This window comes from Periplaneta americana, chromosome 12 (assembly GCF_040183065.1).
Source record: "Periplaneta americana isolate PAMFEO1 chromosome 12, P.americana_PAMFEO1_priV1, whole genome shotgun sequence".
Classification (NCBI taxonomy): domain Eukaryota; kingdom Metazoa; phylum Arthropoda; class Insecta; order Blattodea; family Blattidae; genus Periplaneta; species Periplaneta americana.
Window position 1 is genome coordinate 87,479,238 of NC_091128.1, and position 17,233 is coordinate 87,496,470.

Here is a 17,233-nt window from a genome sequence, read left to right on the forward strand (position 1 = left end):
AAAAGAGAAATGAGAGGAACGAACAAAAGGGAAAATTAAGTACAGGAAAGATAATAGCATGCATATAACAGGCCTAAAACATAGTAAACAAACAGATTAGACATTCGAGGAAAAGTAGGGGACAGGTTATATTTTGAGATGTTGGAGCGGGTTTTTTTTTTTTTTTTTTTTTTTTTTCACAATAACGCTCCTACAAGATATTATTGCACCGTTGACTTAACAGGCTGGTAACTGAAGTTTTTCAATTACTCTTAAGTTTTTAAACACAACATTTTGCGAAATTCTGACTGTAAAAAAATGTATCTTCAGATAAAAGTAAAGGCCGGAGGGAAGAAGACCTTTGAGGAGGCCGAGACATAAATAGGAGGATAATATTAAAATGGATTTGAGGGAGGTGGAACATGATGGTAGAGACTGGATTAATCTTGTTCAGGATACAGGATGAAAATATCACTAACATGTACTTCGGTACATCGCAATAATCCATAAATTTAGCTGATTGAAAGACCCTTTCTCTCAAAACGCTTTTGGCTTAGAAAGTAAGAAAACAATTTAAACTTGTCTAATTCGAAATCTTGGATAATTTGATTTTTTAATGGTGACTTCAACTTTGAATTAACCAAGTTCGACTGTATTTACCTGTGGGCAAATTTTCCTCATTGTTTTCTTAAGAAATGCGTTGCTTCTCTCACCAAAATCTTGTAGATATATACTTTAAAGTTGTATTTGTAATTTCTTATTTCCCCGAAGCAGAAGAATAACTGTATATCTGGTATTCGTTTAAGTTCCGATTCACACGTTTTCATGGTTCCATAGCGATCCATCAGCCAGGTGATTACGAGAGTCGAAATGTCTTTATTTTCACTCAAGAGATGGCTCTCCACGTCCGAACAGTCGGCTCTCGCGGCTACACGCAAGTAAGTGCTACATAACATCCAACATAACACAAACAATATTAAGTGAACTTACATTTATCGCATTAGCCAGCCCGTGAACATTCAGGCAAGAGCATCAAAAGCCGCGTTTTGTCATTTTTTTTGCAGAGAGTTTTTATTATTTTTATGACTGTCTTGTGATTCCTTTTACCGTAAAAGATTTCCTTCCAATGAGCGGTCTACCTGAGTACTCGGGAGGCAGTCAGTCCGGCCAATGGGAAGCGAGTGTGAGAAGTGAGTGGTTAAGACGTGGGGAGGGCGCCAAAAAGAAGGCACTGTCGTAGTATCCGATCAGTGCCGGGTACAAGCAGTCGAAGGTCCGGTTACAGCAACGTCGCCCCTACGTCTGCACATGTGCCTCAAGAGGAAGAGGTGGAGGGAGTAGTTCGCCACCCCCGAGTGTCATATGTGTCACACAGATTAAATAAACAAAACGAGTGCGTTAATGAGTGCACACCGAACAGGAGACATATGTGACCACTGTCCAGTTCGAGTGACAAGAGTGATGTGTTGTGCTGAATAGTGTAGTTTTGTGTGTGAAAGATTATTTTTTTATCTTGAGTGTGACTAGCTTGGTGGACACCTCATCGCCATGTTTACACGGTAGGCCACAAATCCAATGCTTAATTTTATTACGTTTTAAATAATTTTAGTGGAGGACAATTAGATGTGGAGGCTTTTTAAGGCGCGCTCTGGGTATTGTGAGGTTGCCGCAGATAAATGAGCTGTCATTTTGTAATACTTTTGAAATCCTTTCTCTGTATTATTTTGCCTATCTACGATCTGCATTTTAATGACCTTTACACCGTAGGTGTCGCAGGAACGGCACTCGGGTCACAGTACGAGATTTTCAGATTAATCCAAACCATTTCGTAACGGTCGCCAAAATGTCAAACTAAGGATGTGAGTTATATGCCGTCACGTAATGGATACGATTAACTTTATTCATGCAGTCACTTTAACAAAAGGGACTTGACAATTCGTGGGAGTCGGCAATTGTTTAGGTTCGTGTCTTATCCGTGCGGTGGAGTTTCCGCGTCGAATAGCCGCGGCGAGTTGCCGCGTATCTCGGCGACCTTTCAGACACTCCAGTGGTCATCTCGTGCAGGGAACTCGCCGGGCATGACAATCCGATGCTTTCGTTCCGAAATCCAGGAACCTATAGTATTCGTTATTATATGAAGTTCTTGATTGTCATAGCCAAGTAAAAAGTCGATAGCTACTCTTAAACTATTAGCGTTTATATGAAAATAATTCGAGATTTGTAGTCAGAAAATATATAACAGTACATATTGCACTTCTATATGTTTTCTATAGTCTAATTTTCTTTCATATGTATCGTATGCGTATACAAATTGGAAAACACTGAGCTAGTGTGAAAGTTGGTTAAAAAACACCAGCTATATTAAACTGTAAATTTGAGATATTTATTTTAAATTTTAGATATTTATATTTATTTTCAGCAGACTAAGAACAAACATCGGGATTATTTTTGGTAGACTCATTTAAAACACTTGAGTAAAATAGTTAACCTTTTTTATATAATGAAAACATAACATACAAAACGTTTCCCTTTTTGTTAATTAAACTGTGATTTGTAGTAGGGGAGAGTCGGGTAGTATCGGACAGTGCGTTTCTTTCACCTACCACCATATGGTAGTACCTGAATGACATGGTTACGTTTCTCTATGCTACATCACTGAAACGTAACCATGTCAATCAGGTACTATCATTGTGTGGTAGATGAAAGAAACTCACTGTCCGATATTACCCGATGTCCGATACTACCCGACTCTCCCCTATAGTATTTTCTACATTGTTTATTATTTAAGGCATTTATAGATAATCAGTAACATAATGAGTTACATGCACTTGAAGAAGATTTAAAGTTTTTAGTTGTTTTACAGTCATAAACATATGAAGGAATTATTCTTAAGTTTGTACTGCTTAAATTCATACGATGATCCGTTAACTCGCAAGAAAAATTGCAAAGAAAAAAAAAACTCTCGAATTTAGTAGCGATTAAACATTTCAAGATTCTTAAATAGGCTGTGTATATTTTGCATTGTAAAATATATTATCATTATCACGTTGAAAATATTAATGTTTTCATATTTAATGCCTAGATTCGTGAGTACGTAATGTAATTTAATCTCATATTTTACGAAATCTGTTTGATCAAAACTGGAATTTAACGAAACAATAACACATTTCTTGCATTTATTCACTTTTTAAAGTTTCTTTTTAGCAAATTCACTAGTTGTGATCTTTCCGGCCGTCATTTATAAATACATTTTGACCGGTATAAATACGAAAATTAATTACAAGCTTTAGGCTATAGCATTCATTTACTGATGTCACTTTTAAATTATGCAGCTGTACCAATATAGGAAGCGAGCACATTACACTTGGATAGGGTATTGTTTTTAATCCGTTAATGCTGTAAGGAACAAAACTTGGCAACTAGCGCTTGATAGTCTGAGGCATTAAGAAATTACAGTCCGCACTGCGATTAAGTCCCATGTACTTGTGAAGGATTAACATGATTACATTTAATAAGCCATTTTACCACTGAACAATAGTTAAATTCCTGTGTCTAGTTATTGGTGACTGCGTGTTACGTCAGTGAGCTATCTTTACTTAACTGACCTTCACGTTCTCCTGCTGAAGAAGAAACATATTGATGGTGACCTCGGCGATTGAGATCACGGATTCTGATACTGAAGCTGGGAGTCCCTCTTATTTTGTTTTTAGACTTAATTTCTAAAGCTACTTACACGAGCGATATGCGTTATTAATTAAGTAGGATTCATACTTTAACTTGAGAGGTTAACTAATTAATATTCTGTCTATGTGAATATACTTTTCAAACTGGTTATATTAAATTTAATGTGTTGCTGAAGTCATGAAAGAAAGTACAGGACTATTAAGAAGTCACGAAATATTTGAAAGTCCTCTAAATTTGTTAAGAATTAAGTTTATAGATAAATGTTACTGCAATTTTATTCATAAAAGAGTGAGGTTTGTTTAGGAATAAACGATTTTAAAACATTTGTTGCAGTTTTCTGCTCTAAAATTAGTAGTCCTTATTTTCTTTGAATGGACAGTATTCATAACAAAATCTCGCTGAATATCTTCACAGTTTTTACAATCTTCCACAATGACTACAAATTGCTCATATCTGAATCCATTTAATTTCGAATCTTCTCAGTACGTTGGAATAATTTATATTACATCCTGAATAAAGACAATTATCATTTGTAGATGTATAACCGTCATTTTCAATAATGAATTAGCAAAAAACAGACATTAACTCACTCAAAAATGCCTTGAATATGTTTATTTATTGCATTTGCAATAGCAACAATAGTGAAACAATAAAATTGAGACACAAGTTTCTCTGGAAATAAAATAATATTTTCTGGCTTCTGAATAACTCCATACAATGAAACTGATAGAAAAACTCAACTTTTGTGCTAACGACAACTTTGAAGGCGATTTACTTCTCCAACATAACTGACCTCACCCTTCTTGACTTACCATCGCCGCTTGGTAACGGAAGATGATACTCACTTTTCACGATTTTAAAATCGTATTACAATAAGTTGAGAAAATTAGGATAGGAATATTATAATATAGGCTATTTTGTTTGAATACACATTCACGAGAGAAAGCTCTCTTTTAGATATAAAACTTAATGCAAACTGCAGACTCTTGGTTTTAGTACAAAACAATTTTCGTCTTGTAAGTTACGGTATCAATCATACGATTGATTGTAACTTGTTATCCTATTGAATACACACAATTTCCGACAACCGTGCTTTTCTGTTACTACTGAATACGCGTTGTCCCTCCTTCTAGTTGCTACAGGATGAAGAAACATACTTATAAGTGTTAATGAGCATCGTATGTTTTAAACAAAGTAATACTAACCTTAGATGCGTTGTGAAGATATTTTCAACCAAGCTGAACAAGATGATGATAATAACAGCGTAGACAGACACACACCATGAAAGTAGGAATAATGGTCGCGAATTTTATACTATCTGTGGGTTTTAAGAGTCTTGTTCTTCGTAGTACGATTTTATGATTATAATATTTCAATTAAATGGACTATAAATAATTTCACATAAAACTGCCAAATAATTGAAATAAGCATATCACTAGCCTCTAAAAACAGCGACGGATTATCTTGTATAAGAGTTATCGGGTAAAGACCTACTTCATCGAAGATAGTGTTAGCTATTGATGGATTTCCAGGGTTTCGAAAAATATTCATATAACAAAAATTGAAGCGTAATTGAAATAAGCATATTAACAGCATCTTAAGCCAACGGTGCGATATCTTGTAGGAGTGTTACCGGGTAAAGTCCTACAACTTCGAAAGCTTATAGTGTTCTTTATCGGTGGATTTTAACAGTGAGAATTTCACAAAATATTAGTCACAAAAACTGGAGAATAGTCTAATTGAGGTGTTTATCATCCGCCTCTTAAGTCAGTGGTGCAATAATACCTTGTAGGAGCGTTAACGAATAAATTCTACCGCATCGAACTTACGGTATTATCTATCGATGGATTTTTACAGTGACAATTTCGCAAAATACTATGTTACAAAAAAATGAAAAGTGTCATAGGGCCTCTTAAATCAGCAGTGTACTATTATCTGGTAGAAACGTTACCGGGTGAAGATCTATAGCTCCGAAAGCCTATAGTGATATCTATCGATGCATTTTTATAGTGAAAATTTCAGAAAATAGGAGTATTAATGTTACAAAAATTGAAGAATAATTTAGATAAGTACATAACCGGCCTTTTAAAGACAGCGGTGTAGATATTTTGTAGAAGCGTTACCGGGTGAAGACATAACCGCACCGGAAGCATATGGAGTTATCTATTGATGGATTTTTACAGTGACAATTTCGAAAAATACTACGTTACAAAAAACTGAAAAGTATTTGAAATGAGCATGTCATAGGCTCTCTTCAGTCAGCACTGCACTGTTATCTGGTATAAACGTTACTGGGTGAAGCTCTATAGCTCCGAAAGCCTGTAGTGGTATCTATCTATGGAATTTTACATGAGAATTTCGGAGACTAGTAATGTTAAAAAATTTAAGAATAATTTTGATAAGCATATCATCGGCCTTTTAAAGACAAAGGTATAGACATTTTGTATAAGCGTTACCGAATTAAGACATAATCGCACTGGAAGCTTATGGTGTTACCTATCTATTGATTGCTACAGTGAAAATTTCGTAAAATACTGTCACAGAAAATTGAAGTGTGATTGAAATGAATACCATTTAATTCAGCAGTGCACTAATATATAAAATAACTATTACCGAGTAAAATCCTACGGTACCGAAAGCTAATAGTATTTTGTATCAATGGATTTTTACGATGAGAATTTCAGGAAATATTAATGTCAAAAAAATTGAAAAGTAGTCAAGATAAACCTGTTGCCATCATCTTAAATCAGCGGTGCAATGATATTTTTAGAAGCGTCACCGGATAAAGACCTGCCTCTCCGAAAGCTTATAGTGTTTTCAATCGATGGATTTTTACAGTCATAATTTCGCAAAATATTATGTTACAGAAAATTGAAGTGTGATTGAAATAAGCATAATATCTATTCCTGAAGTTAGGGGTGTAATAATAGACTATTTTGTAGAGGCGATATCGAATAGCAATCCACTGCATCGAAAGCTTTTAGCATGATCTATTTGCTTACTTTTTTACTTACAAATGGCTTTTAAGGAACCCGGAGGTTCATTGCCGCCCTCACATAAGCCCGCCGTCGGTCCTGAACAAGATTAATCCAGTCTCTACCATCATGTCCCATCTCCCTCAAATTCATTTTAATATTATCCTGCCATCTACGGCTCGGCCTCCCCAAAGATCTTTTCCCTGCGGCCTTTACCTTTATCTCTAGATACATTTTTTTAGTTAGAATTTCGTAAAATATTATGTTCCAAAAATTGAAGATTAATTGAAAAACTTCTGTTACCGGCCTGTTAAGTCAACGGTGCAATAATATCTTGTAGGAGCGTTATTGTGGAAAAAAAAAGAACTGCTCCAAAATCTCAAAGTGTAACTTGTTCACTGGTTTTCATACCTCAAGCGAGATTTATTCTACTGTAGGTCCATATTTTGGACTTTTCTCGAGATGAATACTCAATGAAGTGGGTCAGCACGACGAATTAGCTTTACCTGAGACAACATAGAACACTATAATTTCTATCAAAAGTTTAAGGATATTCCTTCAAAAGTAATGTTTCACTCCTATCCTTATACTTATACGAAACCCCATGATGTTTATATAGAGACGTAATGGCTGTGAAATCGAAGTTTTTTACTCTAAATCCAATCTCTTTATCTTTCAAACTCCGAATTATATAACAATTTTTCTGCTATGGAAACTTATTGAAAAATTACATTTTTTTTTGTAAGAGAAGAATTAAGCACTCCAGAATGAATGTACTTAGATCAATGAATTTTGGGATAGAGTTAGAAATATCTGAAAGGCTTCTTGTGCAAATATTTTTTGTTTAAAAATATCACGTTTTCACGCATTAAAATCCAAACTATTTTCTTTATTTTCTTTAGGAAAAATTTCCATTCTCTACAATTCTGTTGAGTTTTAAATTCGCAGCAAATTGACCCTGGACCACCACTGCCACTTACATCATAACATTGGGAGTTGTTGTTACTGACCATTCAGCTAATTTCCTCCATTTTAGTAAACAATTGTGGAGTTTGCTTCAAGTGTGGAAAAGTTAGATTTCTGCCTTGAAAAAAAATTTAAAATGGGCCGAAATTCAGGAGTGCGGATGTGAAATGGCAGATTATTGGGATGTGAAAAATTACTTGAGATAATATCTAACTCTGTCCCAAAATTTATTGATCTAAATATATCCATTCTGGAGTAATTAATTTTCCTACAAAAAATGTAATTTTTCAATAAGCTTTCATAACAGAAAAATTGTTATATAATCCACACTTTGAAAGATAGAGAGATTGGGTTTGCAGTGAAAAATCTTCATTTTTCAGAGGCATTTGGTCCTTTATAAACATCAGGAGATTTCATGTAAGTATAAGGGCAGGAATGAAATATCTCTTTCGAGGGGGTGTCTTCAAACTTCTGTAGAAACTGTATGTCGATAACGGACGAATGTTTATGCCATGCACAGGATATGAACTCATGAAAATAACGTTTCGTCTACGTTAAAGCTTCGTGTTTTAGCTGTTTAGTAAATGCCAAACCGCGACCTTTTACAAAGATAGTAGCATTTCCGGTTGCAAATTTGGTGAAAAGAGGCCTGATTTCTTGAAGTGAGATAGAGACTTTTATTCTTTCTATAGAGAATGAGTGTGGTTTCTTGTCTTACGTTTTTACTGTGCTGTTTTAAGAAATGGTCATGTACCACGCTACCCACATGACCAGTGAGTCCCGCTGTTTGTGGATTTTTAGTGTTCATTCAAAATCCTCACAAGAGTGAGGGTGGAACTGGCCAAAAATTCCCTGTCCTTGAGGTAGGGTGGTAATGATTTTCAATGATAGAGATTGAAGATTTACTCCTAGTCACATAGTTTATCCGAAAGTGATTTCACATTTGCATACGAGCACGTTAATATTAAACTGTTTCGAAGTCGAATCGCGTTCATGACAAGAATGCAATTCTTCACGATATTTTAAAAACCTAGCTATACATTCTCTACAATTTTCCCCCGAGGAGATGGGTTTGAACCCTTTCGTAGATTAATCGCCGTCATCTTAAGATCCTACGCCCCGATGCTGGGACACCCGAAGTGGGAGTGGCTGCGGTGCAGGTCTCCAATTTAATTTACATATATCTGATTCGGTTGAGCATTTGACTCAAAAACAAGCGAGAAATTCAGATGCCTTTAGTGTGATAACTTATGTAAACTACTGTGCTAATTGTAACGCGTGAAGTTCTCTTTGTAGATCACTTGATTATGTCCAAAATGTGTTATTTATTAAGTAGAAATTATTGTAATATGAAGGAAGGCATTATTTTATCGCGGAGATATATTTCAGCCCGGGTGTACAATTAAACAGTGATGTCTCGGCACATGCAACAAGATATATAGGCTACAGCTGGGGCTTCACAAATCTGAACTGAAACTGTCCTTCCCGTTTCAAACTTGAAACTTCTCAAGTTATTTACGACAGCAGTTCTCTGGTTTAAAACTTTTGACGATGAATGCGGTGTTAACGGTCGTTCGTTGCAGGTGATCGTTCATTTTGATGACCTCTGTTTAGGGTTTGAAATCGTCTGAAAGAATTACAGCTTTTCATTAAAGTTTCCTCATTCCGTAGTTTGATGATCTTTATGATAAAGAAGCACGCTGAATAAACAGTTCATAGAACGATTTCTTTGAGTTAACTTGCTTTAATGGTCCTGGTAGTACATTTTGATTGGCTAGATCCGTCTGGGTGAGTGATTGTTGCTATTTCCTCATTCCTCCATTTGATTGCCTGTATGATAACATTGACGGCGAGGATAATTACATAATAATTCTTATTATCTTTGGTTTGCACTTAATGGATTTAATTGTCGTAATATTGCAGGTTGGCGAACATGCGTCGATATCGTTTCGAGAAGCTAAAATGAGCACAGACGAGTTTCCTAGCATGTTGATTGTTTAGATGCTTTGCTTGTGAATCATCTGATTGTTGTATTTTCAGTGTTGTCACGTTGCTCTTGTAAAACTTTCTTCAAGACCACATAAAAGTATCTGTTTGACCTGAAATTTTCCTGCTAATATAATATTACCAGCAAACTACATTAATTAAAAGCAACGAAATTCTTTAAGTTCTTTAATAGGTCATATAAAAGAGAAATACAATTAATAAGTAGTGTATCACTGTTGTAACTTTCTGACTATAAATCAATGCCAGATTAGACAACATTGATTTGGGCATGTTTCAAAATAACATTTGACTGTAGCTTCAGCAAAGAAATTGACAGAGGAGTCCATCAATATCAGCAAAAATAAATTTACTTTCACTCCAAATCGCAAAGAATCTCTTCATTTCTCTTCGAGCAAGCAAATTAAATAAATACATTTTCCAGATAATTGCTTATGAAACATTTAAATTATGGTTTATTTAAAGACGAACGCAACTGCAGAGGTTATATCAGCGTCGCCGGTGTGTCGGAATTTTGTCCCGCAGGAGTTCTTTTACATGCTAGTAAATCTACTGACATGAGCCTGTCGCATTTAAGCGTACTTAAATGCCATCGACCTGGGCCGGGATCGAACCCCCAACCTCGAGCACAGAAGGCCAGCGCCATACCGACTACGCTACTGAGGCCGACAATTGCTTATGAAAACTGTTTAATTCCTTTAAGACATAAAATTTCCTCAATTCCTTTTAAGTTAAAAAATTTACATACGACATAGATTTTTATCTGTACTTGTCGACATGAGTTCTATTTTTGTGAATCTGTCAGAATTTTATTTACAAAATATGACACTTCTATGTAGCGAAGCGGAAAGGCTTTTGATATATAATTCGGAAATAGAACTTTTGAGATCATAATAATATTACAGTTGTCATGATCTCGAGCATTATGCGAAGATTGCCATTTTTATCTCTAGTGATTCTAGGACATATTTGAGAGCGATAAGAGTGGAATTATTATTATTATTATTATTATTATTATTATTATTATTATTATTATTATTATTATTATTAGCTCTACAAACAGTCGAGGCTTATCGTGCAGAATCAATGATGTCTATTGTTTGCTAATTTTTCCCATATAGTGTCTAAATTTCTGATTCGCGATCTTCAAAGCGGTCTTCTTCCCGGCGGGTTTCCTTCTGTGACGTCCCTAATTTTCCTTTCTGGTGGAGCTCTCGTCACATGACCTATCCATTTAAATTGTCTTATTATTATTATTTTTGAAATTAAATCTGGATGCATATATTAATAATGTAAATTTCTTAATTTTTTTATGATTCTCCATTCTCGGCTAACATCTTAAGTGGTCCAAATATGTTCCTCAGCACCTTTCTTTTAAATATTTTCAATTTAAATTCTTCCCATCTATTAAAGGCCAAGTTTCAGATGCACAGGTAAGAATAGGAAGGATTAGCCCTTGTATATACTGTATGTAGTTTGGGTGATTCCTATACAAAATCTCGAATCTGATACCGGTAACCTGAAAGACCATTTACTCGGAAAGAAAGAAACTCGAATGCAACGTTCCAAATCCCTTTCCCCGAATACTACTTTCCCGAATGATAATGCATCCGAATCTGTAATGTTACGTTTTAAGAATTCGACATATTCATACAGGTATAGACTATACAGCATAAAGTGATTTACTTAGGTTCCGAAAAATGAGTTTGGTTTGAATATATAGATTTCATATGAAGAAATTGTAACTTATCCTACGTAGATATGGTCTACCATTCTCATCCTTATACAGTTGACACTGCATAGTTACTCGGATACTTTTCTGCATACTGTTTCTCTGTTTGGTGCATGTGAGTTTGGTGATGTATAGTACATATCAGCCAGAACCTCAATCAGAGGCATAAAAAGAATTATGTTATATTATAATAAATTACATAATAGTTTTTAAACTTGGGATAAGTTGCAATATGCGCCTCATGGGGAAGTTTATTAAGCATGTCAACAGCTATGGCATCAAACTATCTTTTGGTTTTTGTTAAAAAAAACTGGCTCTAATAGTAAAAAAGCGATTCGGTCTTTTTACGTAATGGAATGGGTCACACCGAAAATATTGTAACCACCAGAAGTTACAATGTTGAAGAAAGTATTTTTAAGAATGCATTTACAATCTAGAAGGTTTAGTTGTGTATTATAATTAAATCCTCATATTACGTTAGTGAACGTGCAGTACAATAATAATTCCAGAGTTTCAATAATTAGGGAGGAGACATTAAATATTTGTAACATCATCTAGGACTTAGGGTATGAAATATTGAGAATTTACGCAGTTTTGGAAGAGAATCCACAGAAAGTACTCGTAGATTGTCAGAAGAACTTGGTGCTTCAAAATACGATACATTGCCATATTAAGATTCTTAAAAAATCATACAGAAATTGCAGATTTGTGCCTCAAGAAATGACACCTGTTCAGGCTTAACTCAGTGTGGATATCTGTTGTCAGCTTATCGCTAATGCCATGGGTGATGATAGATTTAGCTGGAGAATTGCTACATAGATGAAAAATGGGTTTATTACCGCAATGCTGACAGCTGAAAACAGTGGTTCGATTCCCATCAGTCTGCCAAAGTCGTCATTAAACAAAGTAGGTTGTGTCTAGTGGAATTCTGAAGGTGTGGTTCACAGGGAGTTTATTTAAAACGGGCGTGCAGTCGATGCGGACCTTTATTATCAACAGCTAGATCGAGTCCATGAAATTTTGAGACAGAAATACCCGGCATTAGTTAATCGAAATATAATTATGTTACAACAGGATAATGCGAGACTTCATACCGCTCGAAAAACCGTGGAAAAAATCCAGGAATTCGGAGGAATCGAATTGCTACCACACCCGGCATATAGCCCTGATCTTGCGCCTTCAGATTACTATCTGTTTTGATCCATGGCTTACGTGGAAGAAATTTTCAAACCTTGAAAGTCGTTGAAATGAGTATCATCAAAAACCTGAAACTGGTACCGATGCGGGATAGCAAACTTCGCTGAAAGGTCGCTTAAGGCCATAGAATCTAATGGTCTTTACTTTGAAGATTAGATTAATTTCTTGTCACAACACCAATTAAAATTTTCTCCAAAACCGACATTACGTAGGCCTAAGAGGCAGTATCTGTAATGAAGTATCTGGTATTTCTTAGTTGAATTAAAATAAATGTAAGAACATTCATAGATACATACATACATACATACATACATACATACATACATACATAGGTACATACATAAGCGTTCTGCCCATGGGCAAGTCTTTCACTGCAAACCCAGCATTCTTCAATCAATCCTATTTTCTGCTTTCCTCTTAGTCTCCTCATATGATCCATAATGTCGTCTATCATCTGATATCTTCTTTTGCCCCGAACTCTTCTCCCGTTCACCATTCCTTCCAGTGCATCCTTCAGTAGGCAGTTCTTTTCAGCCAGTGACCCAACCAATTCCTTTTTATCTTTATAATCAGTTTCAGCATAATTCTTTCTTCACCCACTCTTTCCAACACAACTTCATTTCTTATACTGTCTGTTCACTTCACACGCTCCATTCTTCTCCATATGTAGGCCTATATTTAAAATTTTTCTATTCGTTTGTCTTCATTTCGTCGTAATGTGCATGTTTCTGTACCAAACAATGCCACACTCCAAACAAAGTACTTCACTAGTCTCTTCTTTAGTTCTTTTTCCAAAGATCCGCAGAAGATGCTCCTTTTTCTGTTAAAAACTTCCTTTGCCATTGCTATCCTCCTTTTGACTTACTGGCTGCAACTCATGTTACTGCTTACAGTACATCCAAAGTATTTGAAGCTGTTCACTTGCTCTACTGGTTTACCGGAATCTTTTACCGTAGAAAGACTCATCATGCCATGTTTGCAGTTTTTCTTGGGAAGGATAAATGCGGTAGCTTCCCGTTGCTTTCCGCACACCACTGTCTCTTTCACATCTTAATAGATCCCAAGGGATCCCAGCGTGGAGGTGAGGAGAGTGGATTTGACTAATTGGGCCCTCCGGACTTCACCGAAATTCACCGCAAGGGTTAAATATCAATTCTATCAAGGTTTTTGACCCGATCAGAGATCGAAAAATCCCAATTAGCAAATGTATATATTTCTCAATATTTCTTGCGTTATAAAACTGACGTTACTCTGCGTATTATATAGGTAAGAGGAGGCTGAGAAATGTCGGCTTGTTAATGAGTCGAGAGGCCCTGAAAGGTAACTTGAAAGGGATGGAATTTTCCAACGTACGGTATTAGTGCAAACCTTCCTTGTGCCTCATACCAATGCTATTGTTTCGGAAGTATACTATCATTGATCAAACTAATCTGTGTTAATATGAAATATCAGTTCAGATTATCGTTTATTACTTTTTCTTTAACGCATCACTTAAATGCGAAACAAAGACATACAATGCGAAGCTAAAATTTGAAGAAATTTTAATAAATTAAAATAACAGGATAGCAAGCTGTGTAATAATAACATTTTTGCACTATGCTGTATTTACAGCTATTGTTGTTAGGCCTTGAAAGTTAGAATTTCCACAAAGAAACTTGTTGGTAGGGAAACCATTCTTCGTAACATAAAATTATTCTGAAATAGACCCATTACAATGCACTTATTTTTATTTAGTTACCATTGCAGTGCAGTTTTGCGAACGCTTTGGAATAATATTGCTCTAAATTTTCAATGCAAAATATAGGCTATTGTATTTGCAATTTTAAAAGTATGATCGTACAAAAAAGTTGTACAATACACATTTGTGAAGTGCATTACAAAATCTAGGAAACTGAAAAATTTGCTCTGCTCGTTTTTCAGACTTTTCCTCGATTTTGTAAAAAGCATTTCCCTACTTGTATCGTAATATACTATTTAACTTAGAGTTCTGAACCAAATATACACAACAAATAACTACAATATTTTAGTACAAGTATTAGGTTAGAGGTATTAGAAATAAGTTTTAAATTGCACTTTCAAATTTTTGCGAGGAGAAAAGGTACCAAAGGAGACGGGTTAACTTAGGATGACCACCGCCCTCAAAGCTGGCGCAGCCCCAAAATTCTAGTTATTCTAAGATGGGTAGTAACACTATTTCGATTTTTTGTATCAATATTGCCAGTGCTTAGTGGAAATCCAGGAACGATTAGAATTGCTGTAATTATTGCAAAATATCTCAGAATTTACAACAGTGAAAATTCTTAGTTCCTTTGTAACTGCTTACAATAGTTCAGAAATTACAGTTTTATTGAATTATAATGAGTTCAGGTGTGAATTAGTTTTTATGAGAATCAGTTAATATCTGCTAGGATGTGTCGATCTCCAGCATTCCTCTCATTTTAAAATTACATGCAATTTGAAATTGTTATCATTTATTTATAATTTCGCCTATACAGTGAATGCTTTGTTTTGCTACCGTACTAATATGTATGTTGTACAAATGGACTCATAACTTACAGACCAGAGACGATAAAATTAGGATATAGTTTGATGATGGGCCTATAGAAACAGAGGAATATGATGTAATTATATGTGAAGAATATGTCAGAAATATTGCGTAATATGAATGCGTAATTAACTGAGAAATATACAAGTCTTATTTAATTGTTATCAATGTCATCAGTTCATAAATACATTCACAGTGCATCGGAAGTGTTAACAGTTGAGTTATTGTTCTTTATTTTCTTGCAAACTGAGATTGACTGCTCGAATAAGGAAACTGAATCTCTATCACTTGTCAGTGTTAATTGTTTGGAAGGCGTTTACAATGGGCTGCTTTCATTACTTGTGAAACAAGTAGAAATGAAAAAGTTCACAACGTTTCAAAAGTTACATCTACCTTCCTCTTCAGGTGAAAAATTAGGTATGATGTTTGATGTTTCAACTTCTGTTCCTTTAGCTTTATATGTTCATGTTTTTATGTTTATATCACAGCCTGAATAAGTAAATGCTATATTGGATTTTATGATTATATTTTAAAACACGAAAATATATTAAGTTGCGCACCAACCACACCTAAGCTAAGAGAAAAGCCCAGAAATGTTGCATGACAACCTGGTGGCATTAGAAAACAATATTTGTACAGAAAAATATAAATAGCTTCTCGAAGAGTCTAAAAGTAGACATATAGAATGCTTGGCTTCTCCATATTGTTGTTGTTTATGCAACTGTCCGAAGACAGGTCGGAACAACAAAAGTAACACCATGAGACAACTAAGCCAGGAGATAATTGGATATGATGGTAAGTTCCTTTCCCTCTCCATTGCATACAACGCTGATTAGTAACATTTTTCACTAATCAGACTTCAGATATATACAAACAATTGAGAACCTAACATTCTATATGTGCTAAGTGCCAAAAACAACTTTCTGAGATATTGATGAAAAACACACTGCGAAATGCATGTTGAGATACCTACAACACCGTCTTTTGGCGCACGTATGAGTCACTAACAGTTGAGCTTCGACACAGACAATTTAGTATGATATTCTCATATGGACGTTCCTCTCGTAGATTGAATAAAATGAAATTTAAAAAATTGGCACTCAGTACATTTAGAATGTTAGGTCTTCAATTGTTCTTCCTCTGACACATATTGTCAACAGAGTCCGTGGATACCCAGAGTAGCACAATCGGCCCCCATTGTTATTCCATTTCAACAAGTTTGGGATATGAATATTTAAAGTAAAAGTAAATTTAGGCCTACATCCGTGGTCTTAAAATCACAAATCTTGTCTCTGATTTAGGCTACATAAGCTAATTCATGTCCTATACAACGTCAAATAGTGCGCGCTGGACAATTGCTGATTTGTCGGCATTTCCGGCGCAAAGGATTGTGGTACTCTGGATATCCACGGACTCTGATCGTCAAGTGAGATTGGAGCCAGCGCAGTGGATAGTTTGAGAATGTAAAACACGCCCACCCCTACTTGCCAATCACGCGGGGATGTAAAGAGCATGTGATCTTGTGTGACTATTTACATTCTCCAACTATCCATTGTTGTGATTGTAATGCCTGATAATAGATATGTATATCAACCAGAACCTCAATCAGAGGTGGTATCCGTATTATAAAACATATATTGTGAAGGTATTTGTGTTTGACTATGCAATTAAAAAGTGATCAAATAAAAAATATACTGTAGAAACTCAATTATTCGTGGTAATAAAGGGGGTGGACAGAACAGTTATTCGAAAAATCGGATAATCCGTACCATAAAAGATTTTAATAACTTCTGATTATAATACAGTATGTGTCAGAGGAAGAACAATTGTTTGTATGCATCTGAAGTCTGATTAGTGTAATATGTATCTAGTCAGCGATGTATGCAATGGAAGGGGAAAGGAACTGGCTACCATATCCCATTATCTCCTGGCTTAGTTGCCTCATGAATGATGTCTTGTTGGTGTCACTTGCGGAGTCCAGACCTGTCTTTGGACAGTTCACTAAACAACAACAACAATAATAATAATAATAATAATAATAATAATAATAATAATAATAATAATATAGTTTCGTAATTTAAAGCTCCTACTTTACTGCAAGTACTGGAATCTTCATACTACATACTACATTTTACAATATTCTGCTAGTTG

At 35.2% G+C, this 17,233-nt stretch overlaps 1 protein-coding gene across 1 annotated transcript in view; it reads left to right on the top strand.

Moving 5' to 3' along the window:
- The first annotated feature begins 1,137 nt into the window (after window positions 1-1,137).
- The window catches only part of dysf (dysfusion), a 1,258,166-nt gene continuing 1,242,070 nt past the window's right edge, over window positions 1,138-17,233 (top strand). Inside the window, exon 1 of the mRNA XM_069841720.1 lies at window positions 1,138-1,538. Within this exon, the coding sequence (XP_069697821.1) occupies window positions 1,528-1,538 (11 nt within the window). The 5' untranslated portion in view covers window positions 1,138-1,527. The remainder of the gene's footprint in view (window positions 1,539-17,233) is intronic.